This window comes from Trifolium pratense, linkage group LG4, assembly GCF_020283565.1.
Source record: "Trifolium pratense cultivar HEN17-A07 linkage group LG4, ARS_RC_1.1, whole genome shotgun sequence".
NCBI lineage: Eukaryota > Viridiplantae > Streptophyta > Magnoliopsida > Fabales > Fabaceae > Trifolium > Trifolium pratense.
In genome coordinates this window covers 35,943,126-35,966,573 of record NC_060062.1, presented here as the reverse complement: position 1 = coordinate 35,966,573, position 23,448 = coordinate 35,943,126, and the positions used below count along the sequence as shown (strand labels likewise).

General features: G+C 32.5%; 3 protein-coding genes across 3 annotated transcripts; 2 read left to right on the top strand and 1 right to left on the bottom strand.

Annotated features, from left to right (window-relative positions):
• The first annotated feature begins 931 nt into the window (after positions 1-931).
• LOC123922577 lies at positions 932-3,053 on the top strand. The gene is made up of 4 exons (XM_045975282.1): positions 932-946; positions 1,175-1,273; positions 1,360-1,461; positions 2,324-3,053. The coding sequence occupies exons 1-4, from the start codon at positions 932-934 to the stop codon at positions 2,825-2,827; spliced, it is 720 nt and encodes a 239-aa protein (XP_045831238.1). The 3' UTR covers positions 2,828-3,053.
• A 1,733-nt stretch (positions 3,054-4,786) lies between these two features.
• On the bottom strand, positions 4,787-7,592 carry LOC123920688 (E3 ubiquitin-protein ligase SINA-like 7). The gene is made up of 4 exons (XM_045972984.1): positions 7,447-7,592; positions 7,215-7,346; positions 5,350-5,991; positions 4,787-5,190 (listed from the first exon to the last, which is right to left on the bottom strand). The coding sequence occupies exons 1-4, from the start codon at positions 7,495-7,497 to the stop codon at positions 4,951-4,953; spliced, it is 1,065 nt and encodes a 354-aa protein (XP_045828940.1). The 5' UTR covers positions 7,498-7,592; the 3' UTR covers positions 4,787-4,950.
• A 10,670-nt stretch (positions 7,593-18,262) lies between these two features.
• Positions 18,263-18,607, top strand: LOC123922576 (cysteine proteinase inhibitor 5-like). Its single transcript, XM_045975281.1, has one exon. It carries the CDS (start codon positions 18,263-18,265, stop codon positions 18,605-18,607), a length of 345 nt encoding a protein of 114 aa, XP_045831237.1.
• The last annotated feature ends 4,841 nt before the right edge of the window (positions 18,608-23,448 follow it).

Here is a 23,448-nt window from a genome sequence, read left to right as displayed (position 1 = left end):
TTTATTTTTTTTTATTAGTTCATTGAGTCTGCTGAGGCGGACTCTAATGATAATTAAATTAAATAAAAAAAAAACATTTTGATAAGCGCCAAAAAATTTCACAAATTTTCAGTTTCCCACTTTATTTCAATTTCCCACTTTTATTTCACAAATAATATCACTTACTTATTTTTTCTTTCCCAATCCCTAAATATATATGAAGTAAAAACAAAAAAAAATATATCAAAGAACACAATGATGGAAAGTGAGAACTCAGCATCGAAGAACAAGCTCAAACTCCTCCACCGTTCCTAATCCTCCGCCGTCAAAGAAGCTCAAACTATCCTTCAATCTCTCGTTTCCGTCGAAGAAGCTCGTTTCCGTTCCTAATCCTCCTCCGGCGAAGAAGCTCGCAACTCTCGTTTCCGTTCACGATTCCAAGTAAGTAACTTCATCTCTTCACAAATCTCTTCACCGTTCTTTATAGTTTGTTCCTTAATCTCTTGTTCTTTTAATTTTGAGTTTGTACATGGTTGGATTCACTAGCCAAAAGGGATTCTTTAAGACCTAAAATTGATTTTTGAGATGTTTTAGGGATTCACTAGCCAAAAGGGATTCTTTAAGACCTAAAATTGTGAAGTAGCACCCAATTTGCGTGACTGTAACAATGTTTTTCAAGACTTCTTTACAAACAAAATAATTTAAAATCTCAATATATATTATAGAAACCAGAGTTAGAGTTTAACTTGTTAGATGTTAGTTTGGCTTGTAGTTTGTAGGTAGCAGCTCAAAGTTAGAGTTTAACTTGTTAGATGTTAGTTGTAGTTTGTAGTTTGGCTAAGGTGAAGCTTACAGGTACAGTTTCTCATTTAAGGTTCTGTATTTCTGCCATGTTTTCATTTAATAGTGTCTTTAGTGTGATTATTATCAGTGTAGAATTTTATTTTCTCACATGACATTGATCTTGGTAAGTAACAGTATAGAATACAGATCATTAAACACTTTGATGTTTGGATTTCTTCATTTTACGCCCAATTCTTCGACTTAATTTTCTGATTTCTGTTCTTAACTCACTTTTCTTCTCCATATCCCTGCAGTCTCAGTTTTTGTATCTGCATTAAAATGGCTTTTCAAATAAAAAGGGATTTTCTATTCCAAATATTCTTGTTCCTCGGTATGTTAATGGCTGGTCAAGAAGCGTTCGGAACGAAATAAGATTAATCGAGCTTCAAGTAAAGGTGGGGCACTCCATACCACAGGAAGGAAGGCTCATCATGAAATTGCACTTGACATAGTATGTATTCAATCCGTACTTACATTGTGTAATTCATTATATTTATATTTTGTGTAATTTGTAATCATACACTATTTTATTTATAGAGTTCTAAGCTTGGGAGAGCTGTCTACCCCGATGAACTTTTTGTGGCTACCCACAAAAAGAAGACTGGCGATTGGGTTGATCGTCGTTCTGAGAAAACTCATGTAAGTCAATGCTTGGTTTCAGTTTACTGTAAGTTTCAGTTTATTTGACAGTTCCAATAGTTTCAGAACAATCTCAATAGTTCAATTATAACACAGTTTTTCCAAACCAAATAGATATGTGATATGTGATATGTGAATAGCTTTCCAAACCAAATAGTTTGTTCCAATACACCCTGTTCCCAAACTCATTCAACACACCAGATACAAGGAGAATTTCTAAAATCAGATTTAAAAAAGCAATCTCTGATTTTAGAGTAACACATTAGAGTCTCTGATTTCACAACCCTGCTATGATGTTTCTGGTGTTTTTTTCTGCTGTTTATGGTGTTTTTTTCAGCCTTGTCTTTTATTTTTTCTACTGTTTCTGGTTTTGCCTTTGCCCCTGCTATGCTGCAGTTTTTCGTTGTTTGTTCTTTGTGGTGCTTTGCTCTTGTAAGCTGTTCCCTTGCCTCACCAAACACTCCTTGTGTTTAGTGTTGTGCTTATCAATGACACAAAAGTTTGATTGTTGCAATAACATCATCATGAAAAATGTTTTGTTAAGGTAACATTCTGTTAAGTTCTGATCAGAACTTGTTTCATTCTGTGAATCTGAGCTGGTTACACTAGTCTTGTTGCATCATATGACAGTAGAAATTATGTAACTGTGCTGGTTACACTAGTCTTTTTGCATCATATGTTTAATAGACTTTGATTTAATTATGATAAAGGACATTATGACATAGAGTAATTCATGTTGCCAACTTTGCCTAGTGAAGAAAGTTTATTTTGTTATTATATATTTGTGTCTAGTAACATTTTTTGACATAAGTGAAAAACAAAATCATATTGTTATTGATGTTGGTCTCATGTTGATTTACAGGCCGAATATCATGAAAATTTGGCCAAAGTGATACAAACTGATGGTGGTGCTACTCGTGACACTCAAGAGGTTGATGGATCGCAAAGAATTCAAATATGGAAAGATGTTTCCAAGGGTAAGTCTCGGGGAAGATGTTATGGTACTGGACACTTGGCTAAAAACCTTAAGTATAAAAACTTGATTTATGAGGCAGAGGCACCTCACAATAGGGCAGAGAACCAGATCATTGAAGCTGCTAGAGCCGAGGCTGCTGCAGCACGTGCAGATGCTGAGGCTGCTAGAGCTGAGGTTGCTGCAGCTCGTGCAGATGCTGATGCTGCTAGAGCTGAGGCTGCTGCGTCAACTGCGAGAACCAGATCATTGGAAATAAAGTTTGAAGAATTCCAAAGTCGCATGATGGCTTTGGAGACGACCTCCTGTAGTGGTCATTCTCGTCAGAGTTCTCATCCTCATTATGATAATGAATTGGATGATCAATCGGTTGATGAAGAGGAAGATGCTTGATTTTGTTGGTTGTAGACTTTGTGGGTTATTTTGATGGTAAGTTTAAGAGCTATTTTGATAGGTTATATATTTTGTGGGATATTTTGGTGGGTCATATATTTTGTGGGTTGTTATTTTGATGGATGTAGACCTTTTTGTTGACATTCTATATATATGGTTATATATGAGAAATAGATGGTCATGTTAAGAATTGATGAATTTAAATGGATGTAGACCTTTTTGTTGAGATTCTATATATATGAGAAATAGTTGTTTATGTTAAGAATTGATGAATATATATATATATTTTTTTTTAAAAAAAAAAATCAGCTTTTAGCAGACGCTATGTAATTCAAAAATTAATATATAGCATCCATCAAGGGCAGACTCTACAGTTAGAGTCTGCCAAAGTGGACTCTACCAGTGACGTTTTATAATGCAAATATATATCTGTAGCGTCTATCACAAGTCGATGCTAGTAGCGTCTGCCTTATGTACATGTTAGTAGTGTCCCCTTGGCGTCTAACGTGACAGATGCTAAATAGCGTCTACTGGACGCAACTGTCTAGCTTCAGGCATTTAAGCGTCTATCACGACACAGACGCTAAGTAGACGCTAAGAACTACATAGCGTCCGTTTTTGGCCATTTAGCATCTCATTTAGGCCGGCGCTAAAAAGCAGTTTTGTTGTAGTGATTTTTGACCCGTGCCGGTATGGTGACTAGTAAGTATTTAAAAGAACAAATTAAAACTTAGTAAAACAAACAAATGAAAACTGTTGTCATTGGCTTTAGAGAATAAGTATATCATATTAACATGAATCAAGTGTGTATTTGCATCATTGGGATGGGTAGCTCAACTGGTTAAGATAGTTGAGCTAAGACTTAAAAAGCAGAAATTCAAAGTTTAAGTCCTGACAAAGGAGAAAAAACTAACATTGTAATACTGAATGTCAAACCAACTCAAAATCACTTTTATAATGCATAGCAACTTGGCAATGCCTACAATTTATTATATCCTTATCCGTATAAGTTGGGCTTCTCTTTTAATGAAGCTCTACATGACTTCTAGATATCCATTTCCGACTTCTAGATTCTATTGTATTCTTATCACACAAGAAAAAAGAAAAAAGAAAAAAGCCTTAATGAGTCAAACTATATCCTTCATCCTCTTCTACCGAGTTATCAAACAAGTATTCTTCATCCTCTTCTGGTGATTTTTTCTAAGGTTAATTCTTAAATGGCTGAAGCTGGTGTGAATGCTGAAAAATAATATAAATTTCATATTAAATTTGCTTGATTTTTGCTCTGCTGACTTCAAATAATGTTTCTATATAGAATTAGCTTAGTATAGTTAGTATAAACTTATTATTATTGATGTTTCTATATTTCAACGGAGGAAGTTTATTGTAGATTTTTGGATAAAATATGTTTTCAGTCCCTACTTTGATAACATTAATTTGCAAAAGTTGATCATAATTTTATAAAAAGTGGAACGTAAATGCAGATTTGAGTGATTTTTTCTTTGGAATCAATCACAAACTTATACTAATAGTGTACAAAACATGAAATATTACACACAAGAGCTAAAATGTTTCTTAGTAATTACATTAAAGCCGTGAAAGTAGCTTAGTGGCTAGAAAAGATAACATCTTGTTTTTCGAAATATATTGACTATATCCATATCAAACAAAACATTACCACATTGTTTTCCTTTTCCAAGTTCAAAAGATTAAACAAGAAAATTTAAGCCATCAAAGTTAAAAATAAAAGATGTCAAGAAAACAATTTGTTTAAGCTAAGCACGTCACAACAAACAATATGATCAGAATACTTCAGTGTTGCAATCAAGGTTAAATCAAACTCTACTACAGGAGTCATTGCATATTTCTATACTGAATGATTTCAACTAGTGTTGCAAAGTAAATATATTTCTTCAATTACTGGAAATCATTAAAACAAAAAGAACAAAAGTCAAATCCTTAATAAGAAAAGCAAAAGACTTTATTTTATCGATAATGTATGACTTCTCTACTTATATTATAGGGTGATTGTTTTCATGATAAGAGTTGCGCACGACGTTAGAGGATGAGGTGGACAGTTGATTGATCTTGGATGTAGTAATTGGTAATGGTGCAACGGTCATCTAGTCCCCAATCAAGCGGGGAACAAGGTGGATGGTTGAGTTCTCTTTGGTGTTGTGATCGGCAAGGGTCTGACCGTCATGACTGTATTCTAGTTGCTTAAACAAAAAGATCAGGCGTTGATCGTTATATGGGATCCCTACCTTCTCAAAAATCTTCTGCTTCACATCGCCTACTGTGTTTGAACTCTTAACCTCTAGGGGAAACAACCTGTGGTCCATCATCTTTATGAATATTTGCATCTGCACCTCAATTTCCAACACATTAATCAATCATAAAAGAAACAGAAAGAATACAAAACCCCGTGCAAAGTTTATTACCGCACAAACGAGCAAAAGAAATTCATGATCAGATCAATAAAAAAAAACAAAGCAAAGAAAAGAAAAGGAAATAGGAGGTACCGTGATCGGGGGGTTTATGCAAATTTCTAGCTTGAGAAATTCAGAAGAACCAAATGGAATAGCAAGGAACTCTGATGAAAGAGTTGGTAAAGTAAACCGCGGGACATTCTTTGCAAAAGACTGTAATTTCAATTCGCATTTCGGAGACCAAGCCAACATACCATAACTATACTCGGATACAAAAGAGCTAGGACGAATGCAACAAATATTGACTGCATTTCCCAAAATCATAGTGCTATTATTGAGAATAAATAGTTTTCCATCATTTTCCTCTTGAAGAACAATGGTTTCCTCATTAGACTTCATGGAGACAACGAAGTTGTGACCATAAGAAAATTTGATTTGAGAATTCTTGTGTTTATCACTGAAATGGTTGGACAACACTTCTGATGATGCAACAAAGTCACAATCTAACTGGGGGCAATAACATGGTCCATGGATGCATTGTTCTTCATGGTTCCTATAAATGTATCTTATTATGTCCTTGCAACCATGTTTTGCATTCGGACATGGCATTGTGACAGATAACAATAGTTTCTCAATGGCTTTACAATGTTCTGAGCTAATGCTCAAGGAGCACTTGTGACACTTGTTCTTTTGTTTAGGACAACAAGTAGAGCAAACAATATGACCATTATCACACTGAATTGCAACCAAAAAGAAAATAATCAAATTAGACTTTGAACCATTTGCTAGAATAAAATAAAATAAGAGATTTCTTTCAAAGGCTTGTTAGCAAGTTATGCAATCAAAAGTATAACCAACTTAAACCCACTTGGTCGAGTGGTGTTGGCTTGGGCCCTTGGAGTATGCTCCTCTCAAGGTCTCAGGTTCGATTCCCACTGGTGCCAATTTCGGTGGGCTAAGTCCATACAGAGCAAAAAAAAATTAATTCTGGCTATAAATGGGCCCCCGCAAGTGGGCGGTGGGATTTGTCCCCTTGGATTAGTCGGTCCTAAGGCCGGATACCAAGTTTTCAAAAAAAAAGTATAACCAACTTAAAGGTAATCATTCTCAATTTATTTTATCTCAAAATCTATGTACACAACGAGGGATTGCGGCTGGCCGCCAAAAATGTTATAGCGGTATAGGTGGTAGTGTTATAGGCGCTATATCAAAGTTTAGAGAAACAATACTCCCTCCGTTCCATAATATAAGCAAAAAAAATATTTTTATACTTATTAAAAAAGTAAAATATGATATTTTATTTTATCCCGCTCCGCTTCATTCCATTATATTCCATCAATGCAAACAGAGCATAGTATTCTAACTCAATGTAATGCAAATTAGTAGGGGTAACAAAGCAGACGGTCCACCCTGTTTAGACCCATCCCGCCTAAAGTCCGTCCAAAAACAGGGCAGGGTGGCCCAAATTAGGCATCCGAGCTCAAATATCAAGCCCACGCCGTTTATTAACGAATTGGCGGGTTAGCGGGCCGGTCCGCCAAACAACTTTTTATTTTTTTCAAAAAAAATTTCTTCTCATAGATTTTTTAGGCGGGGCGGACCAACTTAAGACACGGAACCTAAAACCTAAGTCCGATCCATCAAAAATGGCAGGTTAAACAGTTCGGCTCGACGGTCTGACCCATTTTGCCACCCCTACAAATAAGTGTGTTAGCCTCAAAGAGTTAAAACTTAAAATAACTCATGGACGCGTTTTAAAATAAACAAAAGGGATTCCTTAAATAGAACCACTCTCTATAACGACTTATTCATCCTCATCATCATGCTCACTCTCTATGCTAGAACAGAGTATCAAATTTAATGATTAGAAAATATTGCATATATGACAACAAATGAACTCTTCTCCGATGTAAAAAACAACTTATGAAAAGCAAAACAATTAAAAATGAAATGCATACCTGAAAGAGGGGAATAGTTAAGGGTTGAAAACAAACGCAACAATCGAGAAATCTATGGTCGGAAATCGTCAGAGGAACAGAGCAATGTCTTTGGAAATGATTCAAATGAACAGGCTCCATTGCAGTTTTTGACTAATAGTGATTAAAAATAACATATAATGAATATCAAGTTTTAAGCATAAAAAAGAAAAAATGAAACTGTTAAAATTAATGCATTTGACAAAACACTGACAGAGAAATTGTAGACTCTAACGGCTTGTTGTGTTGGTTTTTGGTCTTGCATAGCAATGTAGTATGTAGTATACTTTGTACTCACTCCCTTGCTTTAATATATAGGGTTGGGAATCCTTCATATTGATCTACATGGCCTACCACCTAATCTACACAGGTTTAGGCATATATCTTTTTAATATTCCCTCCGGTCTTATATATAAGAAACATTTCACTTTTTAGATTTATTTTAGAATTGAATGTATTTAGACTATATTATTGTCTAGATACAACAATTCTACAATGAATCTAAAAAGTCATTTTTTTTCTTATATATAGGATTGGGGGGAGTAATTGAGATTAATTCTTTTTTATAAGCCTATTAAGATAAAAAGATACCACTAAAAACGCCTTTTAAACTTTACTAGGTCGGCCTATTTAAATAAATATGAATAATATTTTTATATTTATTATTATCGTATATATTAAAATTTGTATTTTGATTAAGTTATAAATCTATTAACTTTTTCAGTGGTTTAAGCTTATTAATCTACATTAATTTTTCACGTCTATAAATGTATTATTATAAATTAAAATTGAAATATGATATCATGTATAGTAAGATTCTCTAAAATATCAAAAGGAAGTTTAATTTCGATGGTTTATTAGTTCATTAGTATATTTAAAACCAAATATATTTATTTATTTAAATATGTTAATGTGAAATAGACTTTTAAACAGACTAGTGGATCATGTCAGACTTTCGAAAGGTCAGATTCAAACCTACAAAATAAGCATATGATAGGCCACGTGCCAGGCTCAGGCCATCAATTCTTTGACAGGTCAGGCTCAGGCTTGGCAAAGTCTATCTCGACCTAACCTATTTCGAACCCTATGTGTAATCAACCCAATTGTAAATGATATTTAGTTTCTATTAGGTAACATCAATAAACTAGCTTATAGTTTATTGGATTAGTTTACAAGCTTTTTGATAAAAACGAAACGTGTTTGGTAACAAGCTACTATAATTAGCATATAAGGTTTTTTGAGATGTTATTTTAAGTAGCGTTTAAGCTTATAGTTTATAATTAGCTTATAGCTTTTTTGAGATGTTAATTTCATTTTAGTATTTTTTATTTTATTTTATAAAAATATAATAACTACTCGCTAATCATGTATTTTTATGTCATTTTTTATTTATTATAACAACTAAATTTGTCAAACACTTTAATTTCTTACAACAAGTTTTTTCCGCTATAAGCTATCTATAAGTTAGTTTATAGCTTACTTTTACCAAACAAAAGCTTAGTTTTTGTTTGTTAACACAAATAAACTTATAACATTTTTTGAGATGTCATTCTAAGTAGCGTTTGAACTTATAGTTTATAGTTTTTTTTTCTTCTACATTTTATCATATTTTTACCCATATTATTTTCATTTTATTGTTTCTTTCTTTTCTAAAAATATTAACACTTTAATTTCATTCAACTAATTATGTACTTTTATGTTATTTTGTATTTACATGTGGGTGTGTTTGGTAACACAAAAGCTAGCATATAACTTATTATAATAGCTTAAAAGTTTGTTTCTTAAAATTAGAAGTGTTTGGTAACAAGTTTTTTTACTACCTTGTAACTTTTTTCAGATATTATTTCAAGTAGAGTTTGAGCTTATAGCTTATAACTTTTTACCTTTTATTTCAAGTACCCACTCATAAAAATAACTATCCACTCAGATAAAATAGCCATGTACTTTTATGTCATTTTATGATTACAAAAGCTAAATTTACCAAATACTTTAATTTCGTTCTACTAAATTTTCAGCTATCAGCTAGCTTATAGCTTAATTTTACCAAACATAGCCACAATAGCTAAATTTATTTAGCACTATAATTTCATTCTACTAGCTTTTCAACTATAAGCTATCAGTTATCAGCAAGATGACTTTTTAACAATGAGCTAATTTTTCAACTATAAGCTAACTTATAGCTTAATTTCACCAAACATAAGCTTAGTTTTTGTTTGTTAACACTAATAAGCTAGGTTATTACTTATTATATTGGCTTATAAACTTGTTTTATTTAATGGGTCATGCTAACTAGTGCCCCCGAGGCACTAGTTAAGGATACAAAAAAGCAATTCTTGCATTGGAAACAACACTTTTTATACTTACAATACAAACATTGACAACACATGTTTTAATGTAATTTTACTACAATAAATATCCTTAACTAGTGCCCTGGGGGCACTAGTTAGCATTTTCCTTAGATGTGTTTGGTAGTAAGTTTTTTCACTAGCTTATGGTTTTTATTAGGCTTAACTACATGTTTAATCCCTTACTCTTTTTTTTTTAAGTTTCAATTTGATCCCTTACGTTTAAAAAGTATCATGGTCTCTTACGTTTCCACCATTTGCAGTAGTTAGTCATTTCCATTAGTTTTATCACTAACACCGTTTCAACGATACACGTGTCCTTTCCATTAGTCTGTCCACATATTGCAAACCGTCTGCCACATGTCACAAAATTGACAGAAATGACAAACTAATACAAACGGTGAAAACACAAGGGACCAAATGTATACTTAAACAATTTTAATATTCTATTTCAAGTAGCATTTTAGCGTATAACTTATAGTTTTTTTACATTTCATTCCAATTTTAACCTTACTATTTTATTTTTATTATTTCTTTATTTTTTTAAATAAAAAAACTACACACTCACAAAAATAACTACCACTCACATAAAATAATAACCGTGTATTAATTTTATGTCATTTTGTACTAACAACAGTTAAATTTACCAAACTTTTTAATTTCATTCTACTAACTTTTTAACTATCAGCTAAAATCTAGTTTATCATCTATTAACTAACTTATTGCTTAATTTTATCAAACAAAACCTTAGTGTATTTTGGTAACACATATAGCTAGCTTATAACTTATTGAATTAACATCAATTATAAGCTTGTTTGATAAAATTACAAGTGATTGATAAAAAGTTTCTCTAAGTGAGTTACAATTTTTTTTAAGATATTATTTCAAGTAACGTTTAAGCTTATAATTCTGCTGGCTTTTAACATTTTTTTTTTTAAATTTATTTTATTTTATTTTTATAACTTTTTTTTGGTTTTTTCCTAAACTACCCTATTATAATTTGAGATATATATCCATCAACTAATGAGAACAAGTTATTTGCATATGAAATAAAAGTCGATTATAAATTAGTTGTGAATACCATATACAAATTTACTTATATGATTTTATCTCATCAATTGATAGATAAATAACGTAAATTATGAAAGGGTAAAAAATGCTTCGCCTTTTATTTTTTATCCTTGTGAAAAGAAAATAACCAACCACTAACCCCACTTAAAAAATGCACGTTAACTTCTTCCAAAGGCTAATATTATGTATTATATTTCCCATTTTAAATAACGTAACAGTGTTTTTTTAAAGGTTTAACGTAACAGTGTTGTTGTATCTTTCTACCCTTAACTTTTGAGGTTTGACTTCTTTCTCGGCATACCCATGGGCCATGGGCAGAGTTTTTAATTACTTTACTTTTTAGAGAGGAAAAACACAATACAACAAGACCAAGGGTCACTGTTTTTTTGTTTCTACCAAGGGTCACTGTTTTTTTGTTTCTACCAAGGGTCACTAACAACAAATTGAAATAATTAAAAAATAGTGAAAGGAAAATTACTGGTATATATGAGAATACATAAAAAAATTACAAATATTCGGTTTAAATAATTATGTACTTAATTTTTTTTTCATAAATGACAATTAATTATGTAATTTTATATTTACAATAGTTAAATTTATCAAAAATGTTAATTGCAATCAACTAATTTTTCAGCTATTATGTATAAACTAAAATTTCAGCTATCAGCTAGTTTGTAGTTTAATTTTACCAAACAGAATCATAATATTAGTACTATTTAAAATCTCTCTCCGTATTTTATGACTTAATACATGTGTAATCAACCAATCATAATTTTTTATTTTTTTTTTTAAAAATCAACTCTATCTGTTATCATCTAGTCTATATAGAGTGTTTATTTACAAATAAGAAAAATGTTAACATGTGTCATAATTAAGGTCGCACGTTAAAAAAGCAAAAATAAAAATAATATCTTAAATTTTATATATTTAACTTTTTAAACATTAATTTTTTTTAATATTAAATACAATTTTTTTATATTTAGAACCTTAAGATGACAAAAGAAAATGTTACATCTATAAAATTAAATCATAAATCTGATATAGATAGTGGGGTACATGTAGCTACTTTCTATTGGTGTTTCACATCATTGTGAGTAAATAACTCATGTCTTTCTAAAGGTAACCTGAAAAAACTTATAATTAGAATTACAAAGTTTGTTGCGTAATCAAATCGTAAATGTAGACTTTTTGTTTGTGTCGGTGGTTTTTGGTAGCCTCCACCAAGCCAATCGCTTTGGTGGATTGCAATTTGCTCAGATATGTGTGGAGTATAAGTTATGGTTGTCAGAGTTTTTTTTTTCGGAAGAGTCTGGTCTATCAAGAGTTCTATCGGCGAGTGATGTTTCCGTTCAGCTTCAATTCAACATTGTGTTTGTCCGTTATATTATTAGGTATTTTGTTTTGTGACCTTGGCGTTCGAGATGTTTTGTCACACGGTGTGGTGCCGGTATATGGTTCTAGTTTTTGGTAGTTTTATACTATTTCTCTCCATTATTATACTTTTTATTATTATTATTTTTTTTTTTTTTTTTGGTGAGTATACTTTTTATTATTATTATTATTAAAGTATTCCTTATACTTGAGTGTTATAATTAATATATTTTGCCTATAATTATTGTGAACAATCAAATTCAAATACAATATTGCATTTGAATATTATAATTTAAATGACTATCTAGCTTACACACATATACTTTAGTGTTAAAAATATAGAAAAAATTCCAGCATCCCTTTAAAAATATTAAAATTAGTAGAAAATGATTATAATTTGTGTGTCTTCAATTTTTTGTGTTAACCCTTTAGTTTTTAGAGGAAGAGGTCTTGATCAAGTAGAATTTAACCGGGAAATAAATAAAATTTACCAAAAAATTCTTCTTAAAAATGGAAGATATAGATTCTTTCCAACAATTTGTATTTATGGGGAGCTAATTAATCATTTTAGCTCGATAAAAAATGTCTTAATTTTCTTAAATATACAACTATATGTAGTTTTTGTAGTATCTCATTCTTGGTTAACGATAATGACATTTTTTTTTCTTCTTCGGAATAATGATATTATTTTATCAGCTATGAATCCGTTCCTGGATGATCTTGTCCTACATAAGATGGAGGAGAAAAAGACTTTGGTACATCAAAACCTTCTAAAGAGATAAGATGATTTTAAAAAGACCGAGTAAATACTAATCACATTATCTCTTGTGACAAGTCTAGATGTAATTTTTTTTTGAAGCAACAAGTCTTGATTTAATTGAGAGTTGTTAACTTTGCATCTTACCATTATGATAGGATGACATTATCCAAAAGCCAACTCGTTACCACATATACATGTCAAATCTTGAATCCGTTTTCGTCGAAGGGAATTGAAATGGAAATATTTGACAAGAAAATTAGAATTCTCAAAGAAAATGTATACTCACATGATAATATTATAATAGACTTGCAATTCTCAAAAGGAGTAAACTCATCGTTTGTTCAAAGATTGAATCCAATTTTGTCCAAGGAAAACGAAAATATTCCAAGTGATCCCAACTAAACTAATACCGTAAATTTTAACTAACTTATAACTACATTTAACAAAATCTAACACTATATAATAAACTAATAGATTTTAACTATAAAATATAATGACAAAATCTAACAATATATAATAATTCTCTAATTATATCGGATTCGGATCGTCTGCCGTAACTGTTTCACGTAGTTACACGCAGTAGACGATCACGGCCATACAAAATAGATCAAGTGGCTCTGATTTATTAAATTAATTTGATTAATTTAACGTATAATTTAATTTAAACCATTGATATATGGTCAGACGGTCAAAAACAGTTACTGCGTTGATGCAGTAACCATGTAAAATCCAGTTCCAATTATAACTAGCAACTCGGAGCCAAGCAACCTCGAGATCAATTTTTGGCATGTAAGTCCTCAAATTCTAAATATTAAATCATGAAGAAATATGTCAACTCTACTGCAGACCATTACAGTTGGTATAGACAATGAAGCGGAAGACGATGATTGTCAGTGTAGACAATGAAGATTGAAGACCATTACAATCAAGGTGGAGATTGTTGAGGTTGATTGCAATGTAAGTCCCATATTGCTAATGAAAGAAGAAAAAAAGGTCAAAGAAATTATATTGAAGAAGTCCCACATCGCTTAGAATGATGAAGCAATGCGGAAATCAAGGCTATATAATGGACTTAAGTTCTTTGTTTATAATTGCACCAGTCAGTAGCACTTTAAGCTTATATTTGACTTTTTTGTTTTTCTCTTGTACTCTTGTATTAAAGGGTTGAGAGATGTAGTTAGGTATTTGCTTTGGAGAGTGTGGGTGTATTGGGAGCCAAGGGAAGGTTGAGGGTAGTCCATGTGTTGTAACAATTTTCACATAGTGTTTATTCTCTGGTTGTCGGTTTTGACAACGGCCGTGGTTTTTTCTCCGGTTTTGGAGTTTCCACATTATATTCTTGTGTTGTTGATTGCTTTCTTTTATTTTCTCTATGCCGGTTTTTCCCAACAACTGGTATCAGAGCTCTTGGTTTGATTCAGGAGTAGGGAGTCCGCTGTGAAGTTTAGGCTAGAGAAAACTAATGGAAGAATCACGTTTGGCTTGTGGGAAATCAAGTCAAGGATATGGTGATGCAATTTGGGTGACACAAGGTCAGCCTGGAGAGGCGGTGGTAATAATACTCAACATCAGTCTGGAGAGGCGGTGATAAGAATACTCGGGTTACGTCTGAAACAACAACTTATTATGATGCGGAGGTGCTAGTGGAAGTTGGGAATCGGTGGAGTGTTGAGTCATGGACTTTGGAAGCTCCTATCACATGTGTTTGAAGAAGAAATACTTTTGAATCCCTAGAGCTAGTTGAAGGTAGAGTTGTTCATCTCGGTGACGGAAAGCTTGTAAGGTTCAAGCTATGGGTGAGTTTCTTTTAACATAATGCGAGGTATTTTCTTGAACTTTGATGCATAGATAGTAGGTAGATACTTGTTAGATAGTTCTACTATTATTGGTTATGCATCTGTTACTAGTGGTGATTCTCATGTTTTGGTTAAGTTGTGGATCTTCGGGTGGGTACTTGTTAGTGACATGAGTTTAGTTGGACTAGTGAAACAAGGTTTACTAGGTGATGTAACTAAACTTGAATTGTTGGAGCCTAACAATGGCCTGAGGTGGTTTCATAGATGTTTGAAGTTGTTCAAGTGACCCATTGGCATCGGTTGACATGGATGCAAGGTGTGTGATGATAGCGTGCGGGCATTGGTTGGCATTGATGCAAGGTACGCGGTTATCTCGATGGCTGATGAACTTCCGGAGAAAGCCAACATGGAAGTTGCACCATAAATTTTCAGCGAGGTTTCGAGATGAAATTCTTGGGATGGCTTGATTCCAAGTGAAGAAAAATCTTGGGATGGTTTAGTTTCAAGTGAAGAAAATTCTTAGGATAGTTTAGTTCCAAGTGGAGTGTACTCTTTATGGTGGAGTATGATAATTTAATTTGTTGGTATAGACAATGAGAATTATGATTGTCGGTGAAGACAATGATTGTCGGTATAGACAATGAGAATTATGATTGTCGGTGAAGACAGTGATTGTTGGTATAGACAATGGAGCGGAAGACAATGATTGTCGGTGTAGACAATGAAGATTGAAGACCATTACAATCAAGGTGGAGATTGTTGGGGTTGATTGCAATGTAAGTCCCACATTGCTAATGAAAGAAAAAAAAAAAGGTCAAAGAAATTATATTGAAGAAGTCTCACATCGCTTAGAATGATGAAGCAATGGGGAAATCAATGCTATATAATGGACTTAAGTTCTTCAGCAACTCTTTCATCAGGGTTCCTTATGATTCCATTTACTTCTTCACAATTTCTCAAGCTAGAAATTTGCATAAACCCGGCGGCCCCCATGGTACGTCCTATATCCTCAATTAAAGTCTTACTATTTTCTTTTATGTGGAGTTTATATTCTACTATTTTATCTCAAATTCATCAGTTTTGGAAAGGCCAAAAAGAGGTTGTTATGGAGAAAACTTTAGAAAAGTCTTCAAGATAGTAAAAATCATAAGGATTCATATTTGATAAAAGATGATGAAAATGATACAATGGTGGTTCTTATATAGAGCAATTTAAGGGGTTAACTAACTAACCACCTAATGACAAACTCTAACAAACTAATACAAACTCTAACTAACTAATAGAACCTACTAGCTAATCACCATTATTCTTAACACTTATCTCTTTAGAAGGTTTTGATGTACCAAAGTCTTTTTCTCCTCCATCTTATGTAGTACAAGATCATCCATGAACGGATCCATAACTGATAAAATAATATCATTATTCCGAAGAAAAAAAAAAGATAATGTCATTATCGTTAACCAAGAATGAGATACTATAAAAACTACATATAGCATTTTCCTATCTTAAAATATAACATGCATATTTGCTTCATTTGCTATTAATAATAAGATTGTAATGAGTAATATCATGCACATTTAATTTAGCTTTTTTCGATTTTTTAATGGATGGTAATTAATTTATAATTAGCTTGCTTCATTCTTGTAGTGCATGTTCGACAATAGACTATTGTTTGACAAGTTTGGTCTAGCAAATCATGATTTAATAGTTCATGAACGTTTAAATTTTACGTAATTGATAATACTATTTGGCGCGAGAGAAATCTACAGTAAATCCTCACGAATACAATTTCCATTTTCGTAAAATACCTAAGTCTAGTTTTTCTTTATTATATTATTTGTATGAAATTTTGACTGCTGTTGAGTTCTCTCTTCTCAACCGTTTTATTTCTTCTTGTATATGCACGAAACAATTAATGCCCAAAACTTTGACAAATTACTTATGTGTAATTTCTTTTTGGTCAAAAAAGTTATTAACTAGACTCACACACTTTACATGTTGAGAAGAATCTCAAGTTCGAACCTAAACCTCTGCAAACAATGCCCCCGATAACTACCAAGTACACTTTCAGAACACTTACAATGTAATTTTATTTCGTCATGTTCTCATTTAATCAGTGTAGTCTTTTTCATTGTATTCTTATCGACTGTTCTCATTTCATTGTATACCTTTTGGATTTATCTTTGGTTTAATCATTATCATTTTTATAAACGTAAAAATTGCAATTACATCATCATGTACTTATAAATTTATTGATTAATATGACTAATCAAATACACATTTGAGAATCAAAATAATTAACAAAAGACACATTCAATAACCAAAGTGGCTACCTAAAAAAACAATTTATGGTAATATATATATATAACTCAATAGGGCTCTCTTTTCTTCACGTTTTCCAACCCTAGCCGTGACCACTTTTGTAATCTTCTTCTTAGTCTATTAGAGAGGGGTGGTTTAAAGTCAATTTTGGGCTGGAATCATCCCTCCAAAACTTTTTTTATTCACACAAGAAAACTTAAGACATTTAATTAATGATAAAAGAAGCAATACAAAAAATTTGGAATTACATCAAAGATATTGGGCGAAGAGTAAGATAGAGCCGCCCGTGAAAGAGCATGAGCACTCCCATTTGCTTGATGTCTAGCAAACACAACTTTGTAATTGTTTTGATTTCTAAGAGAAGTCTTACAATGTTGCACAATTAAACCATATTCAGAGCGATTTAATTTGTCTGCGCACACATCATTCACCACTACATGTTTACAATCAAACTCAATAAGCACATGGTGGTAATCATAAGAGGCAACCCATTGAAGGCCTTTAAGAAAACTCCAAGCCTCTGCCTAGGCTGTTGTCATGGCAGCCATGCACCATTCAGAGCTTGCTGCAATGTATGTACCTGTTTCATCTCGCATGTCGCAAAACAGCTCCCGCATGCCAACCTTGCTCTCAGTCGCAAATATTGCCGCGTCCACTATCAAAAACAGTTTTAAAATCTAACACAATATAACTGAAGTTGTCTTGTTCAGACCCTTAATTTTTAGCATATCAATTTTTTTTTTTTGTTTTTTTTGTTTTGTTTTTGACTTATGTTTTAAAATATTTTTAATGTTAATAAGATAGATGTTATTTTTTTATTATAGTTTTTTTTGTTAAGTAATCTAATGGCTGAAATTCCACCCTTAAAATAGATAAGTGGAATGATCGGAGTTCGAACTTCTACCGTCTGCATTGCCAACTGAACTAAGCACACATGGACTATTATAATTATTTCTACGGCTTAAAAAGATATTACCAAATTGATATATATAACTTGGGTGAAATATCGATAAAAATTGAAGGATGTATATATATATATTTGACCGTTTAAGTAATAAATAATATTTGACTACTTTATAATTAGAAATAAATGAATAATTATTTAACATATATGTAAGCTTCTTTAATATAATGTAATATTATTTGACTAGTCTTCTTTAATTTAATGTGATATTATTTGACTAGGTTGAGCAATTGAAAAAGATTGATTTGACTTAATTTTATATATTAATTATTTTCACTAGTAAATAAATATTACCAACTTCATATATAATTTGTGTACTATATATAATCCTAATCAGCTAAGACTTACTCACACAAGCAGTATTTGTGAAGCTTGAAAAGATAACAATTAACATTACAATCATGAAATTTCAATCCCTTGTTCTTATTCTCGTCGTTTTGTTTGCCTCAACTGCAACAAATCAAGCAATATCAACAAGCAATTCGAGTCTTGTCAACATCAGCGATCCACATGTGATCGAAATCGCTAATTTTGCTCTTACAGAGTACAATAAGAAAAATAATGAGGTGAAATTGAAGTACGAGAAAGTCATCAATGGTATATCCGCAATTATTGATGATGAGACCAACTATTGTCTCACCCTGGCAGCTAACAATGGATCATCTTCTAACAATTACGGAGCCGATGTGTTGGAGAAGCCATCAAAAAATTACACCCTCGGATTCTTTGCACGCTTAAATGATTAAAAATATTACTTATTATATGATCATATAGAAATAAAAGTTTATGTTTTGTATATCAAAATGGGATGTGGATCTAAATATATTATATGATGTTTTTACTATGTTTAATATTAATCTTCCTTGATATATATGAATTGTTTTACTTTGAGTGTTTGAGCATCTAAGTCACATTTTATCATTGGCCAAACCTGTTCTGCAAGAGGGATAGAACCAAACATGGAAGTTAGAAATGAAAGATAGAATCAAACATAAAGTAATATATACTTGCAGTTAAAGTTACCTACTTAGGATACAAGGGAACATAATCTCCATTTTGATCTGCAAATTTAAAAATAAATTAAAAAAAAAACTTTAACCAAATTCATATAAATTTATACCATATACATACTTTGAAGTATAATAAAAGGATAACTTAAAACATAGATACCTCTTCCTAGAATGAACACAATCCCACTCCCTTTGCTGAAATTGACACCATAATTGAAACTCTTAATTAACCCTTCATCAAGTTTAATTTAGAGTGGCTTACAATTGACAGTAACATTAACCTTATAGCCTTAACACGTATATGATTTGGATCATAACTATCGAACTTTTTCACTCTAAACAAGGAAAAAAGATTACCATGACCGGATGCTATATATGTCTTTATTATAGCTGATTATAACATCAGAAACTATGAAGCACGGACACCTCTATGATTAGGCGTGTCGCGGTGTCCGACACTCCTATGACACTCCTACGACACGTGTTGGATGTCTCTGATCGGTGTCCAAAAATTTCAATTTTGACACTCCTTTGATCGATGTCCGACACTTGTAAGACACTCGTACGACATATGTGTCGGACAAGTGTCCCAAAAAAATTGTTTCTTCTTTGCTTATACTCTTCTTAGGCACATTTCACACATATCTACAAGAGTTAAAGATGTGTCGAAACAACAATATTGATCGATGAGAGATTGAAGATATTACATTTTGATTACAATTGTTGGGTTTTTGTATGTTGGCTACATTTTGCAAAAACATCTTTTAGCCAAGTGTTGAGACATATGTCCGTACACCAAGTGTTGAGACAGATGTGCGTACACATTGGAATAACACCTGTATGTCTGAACTGCGCGCCAGCTAGCGTTTTTATTTTCTACTCAATCTTTCGAAGATTTGATTGAAAAATTGTTTCGTGGTTTCTTACACAGCAAGGCGCACGTGATTAATGTGTTTCAGGAGGCAGCCAAACCCTAGTTATATTTTCTAAAGGAATTATATTTTTAGAAAATATATTTTTGTGATTCAAAAATATAACTATTATTTTCGAAATTATATCTGTTGCTGCCGCAATTCTAGAAGCCCTAATTTTGTCTTGAAGCCCAAGTCGTTCTACTACTATAAATACGAAGGCAAGCATATGGTTTCAAGTATCTAAAACCGTGTTCTTACAAAGCGTGTGTTCTTAGGGTTTTAGAGTGTTAATTGTGAGTCTTTCTTGTATCTCATTGATGCAAGCTTAGGACATGTGTTTTATTGAGTTGTAATTGTGAACTTCTCCTAAGTTTTGAAGTACGTAGATTGTTCTAGTGTTATGTGTGATTTTCTCGCAAGCTTTTAAGCAAGAGTGAATCTTAGTTTCATAGGAGTGTGTCTCCACCATTCGTAATCGTTGAGTTAATAACAACGCTGAGTGTGTTGTTAAGGTGGGAATTGGGACGGGGTCTCATATCTAGGAGTTCCTAGGTAGAAGTGTCATTGGGTAGTGATTAAGTGAGGAGTTGTAAACGGGTGAGTTTAGCTTCGAAGTAATACTGCTGATAGTGGACTTCATTCCTGGATTGATATCCCCCAGAGTAGGCTGTTAGGCTGAACTGGGTTAACAACTTTTGTGTGTTATTTACGTTACTGTCTTTATTATTTTGTGTTCTGTGTATAGACAAGTGTTGGCACACCTTGGTCAACATCTGTCTACTACGTGACGGACAAGTGTTGACACACTTTGATCAACACCTGTCTACTGTGTGCCAGGAATTCCAACAATACTTTTAGCTTTTTCAAAAGTAGATGGATAAATAAAGGTAAAATACTATCATATCTTATTTTAAATTTTTTTTAAGAAATAACTTGCTTAACTTAGATTTACATGTATATATTTTGATTCTCAATTTATAACATTTATAAATACGTAGAGGTGTCTGTAACGACCCAAATTTATTATTCACTAAGTGTTTATTTATTTGGTGACATAACTTTTAAGTAAGATAGTAATTTTAAGTTATTTATCGATAGTTTTAGTTATCGCGCGAGTTAGTGAGAGTTAACGCGAGTTGGGCCAAGCTATTGGGCTTGAGGCCCAATGGGCCTTGTCTCATGAGAGGGGGCGCTATTTATGGCCCTTAGAGAGAGAAAATGTCACATTTTGTGACTTTGAAGAGAAATGAAGAGAGAAGGGGGAGCAAGGAGCTAGGGCAAGAGCTTGGAGGAGAGATTCGAGGAACAATCGTTGAGCTTTCGTCGGATTAAGGTAAGAGAGTAGATTTCATATTCGTGGGTGATACGTGAAAGGGGAGAATGTCGATTTCTCCTTACCCGAACTTTCTCCACCCCATTTTCGTTTTAGTGTAGATGAGTTTTTCTTGATGAAAATCGAATCTAAGGTTCATAACATGTTTAACATGCTCTTATCATGATGTATGAACGAATCTAATGGATAAAAACGGGATTTATAGAGGATTAAACTCAAGAACATTGTGTTCTTGAGTGTTTTGAGTAACAGTGGTAAATCTTTACTTTTTCGTAATAAAAATGGTAGATCGGTTAAATGAACCGTCCTTTTGTGTTTACACATGTTTGTTACACTTGAATACAAACTCATTTGGGATTTATAACATGAAAAATGGGATTTTTGGGTAAATTTGGGTGAAAAACGCAAGGTTTGAGCATTCCTGACAGGAGGCCTTCGCTACGGCTCGCCACAGCTCGCCACGAGCATGAGTTCCACTGGTGTGGTTCGCTACGGCTCGTCAGGCCTTCGCTCAGCTAACAGACTGGAAAGTCAACAGTTGACCTCAGGGTTGACTTTTTGACAGCTTTTGCACTCGGAACCTATTTTACCAAGTTTTTCACGTAGATTCCGATTCCGGAGTTTGTTTTGTGAGATAATGCATGATTAATACAATTAGCTTATATTTTTGGTATTGTGTTAAAATGCAAGTGAATACATTGTATGTAATAAACGATGTATGTTGATGGTATGATTTAATTGTGTTCTTATGCAATTATTGTTGATGTGGTATGATGATTACGAAAGAAGTATATTAAGGTGTTAATTAACTTAATAAAGAAGAATATTAGAATCATGTTATTCTAATAAAGAAGTATATCGAATTATGTTATTCGATAAAGACGTATATTAAGGTATAGTGTTATCTTAATAAAGACGAAATGTCGGATAGTGTTCCACATTATAAATGACGAGCAAAATGTTAATTGTGTGAGTGTGAATTCATGAATTACATACATGCATTCATGAATTGTTGATGTATATTGGATATTCCAATAAAGACGGATATCGGAATATATTTATCCGATAAAGACGAATATTAGAGGTGAGATACTCTAATAAAGACAATGGTACCACATGCATTAGATATGTCTATGGGACATAGCATGAAGATTGTGGCATTATATTGCATTAGGATATGTGTACATTATTTGATATGTGACACATATGTTTGGAATTTGTGATAATTGTCTATGTGTGTTAGACTTGTTGTATGTGTTGATTGTCCGATGATTATAAATGTAATTGGCTTCAAGTTCTTGAGGATTATGTTTGATATTTGATTATAACTTCTTGTAGTTTATAATTAAATGAGATTAATGAAGTATATGCATGATATATGAATATGCATGAATGTTAATGAAGTGTTTAAGTATAATTTACTTACACTTGTATATTTTGAGTATGTTGTCTAACTCTCTTTTATGTGTTATGTGTTGGACAGTCGGGGGTCCAGATTCACAGGTTTTGTGGTTATCGATGTCGAGTCGTCGGTGAAGCTCCGCTCTGATTGTGACACGGGAAAAGGGTGTACTTAGGGCATAGAGTCTTTATGTCATTCTTGTATTTATTTGTAAAATTGTATCTTTAGATAAAGAGAATTATTTTGTATAAACAAGCATTTTTACTAATTAACTACATTAGTATTATTTTGGTTGAAGAATGTAATGCTCGAACCATGACTTTTATAATAACAAACTTTGATTTTCCGCCGCGTAATTTGAAAAAGATTTATCATGGTAGAATTTTATTAAATAATGGGTTTGGGTGTTACAGCGTCGGTGTCCTGTATTTTTTACATTAACGATGCCGCGGTGTCCGTGTGTGTCGTGTTGCGGTGTCCGTATCGGAGTTCGTGCTTCATAGATCAGAAGAATAGGACACTGACACAATCTTTGATTGCATGAAACCTGTTATATTTTCGAATTTAAATGCAGGCATCCTTAATATATTAAAGTAAAAAACACTTTGCCGCCTAAATGCAACTTAACCCGCCCAAGTTCCTTCACCTTTTTTTATTTTTTATTTTTATTCTTTTACTAAACTGATTAATTAATATTCTCAACTACCTTTACTTAATTCCCACTTTTTTAAGAATCAATTAATTCTCATTAACAAATTTCCACCATTAATTAATTCCCACTTTTTTCTTTGAGATTGTAGAAATCTCTCTTTAGCAAACTGCAAAAGTAACCATCTATCCTCTCCGGTCTTTACCAACTTTTTCTTTGGATATTGAAATGATGGTATACTCCATTCGTTTTGTTAGCAAAAAAAAAATTATTTTCACA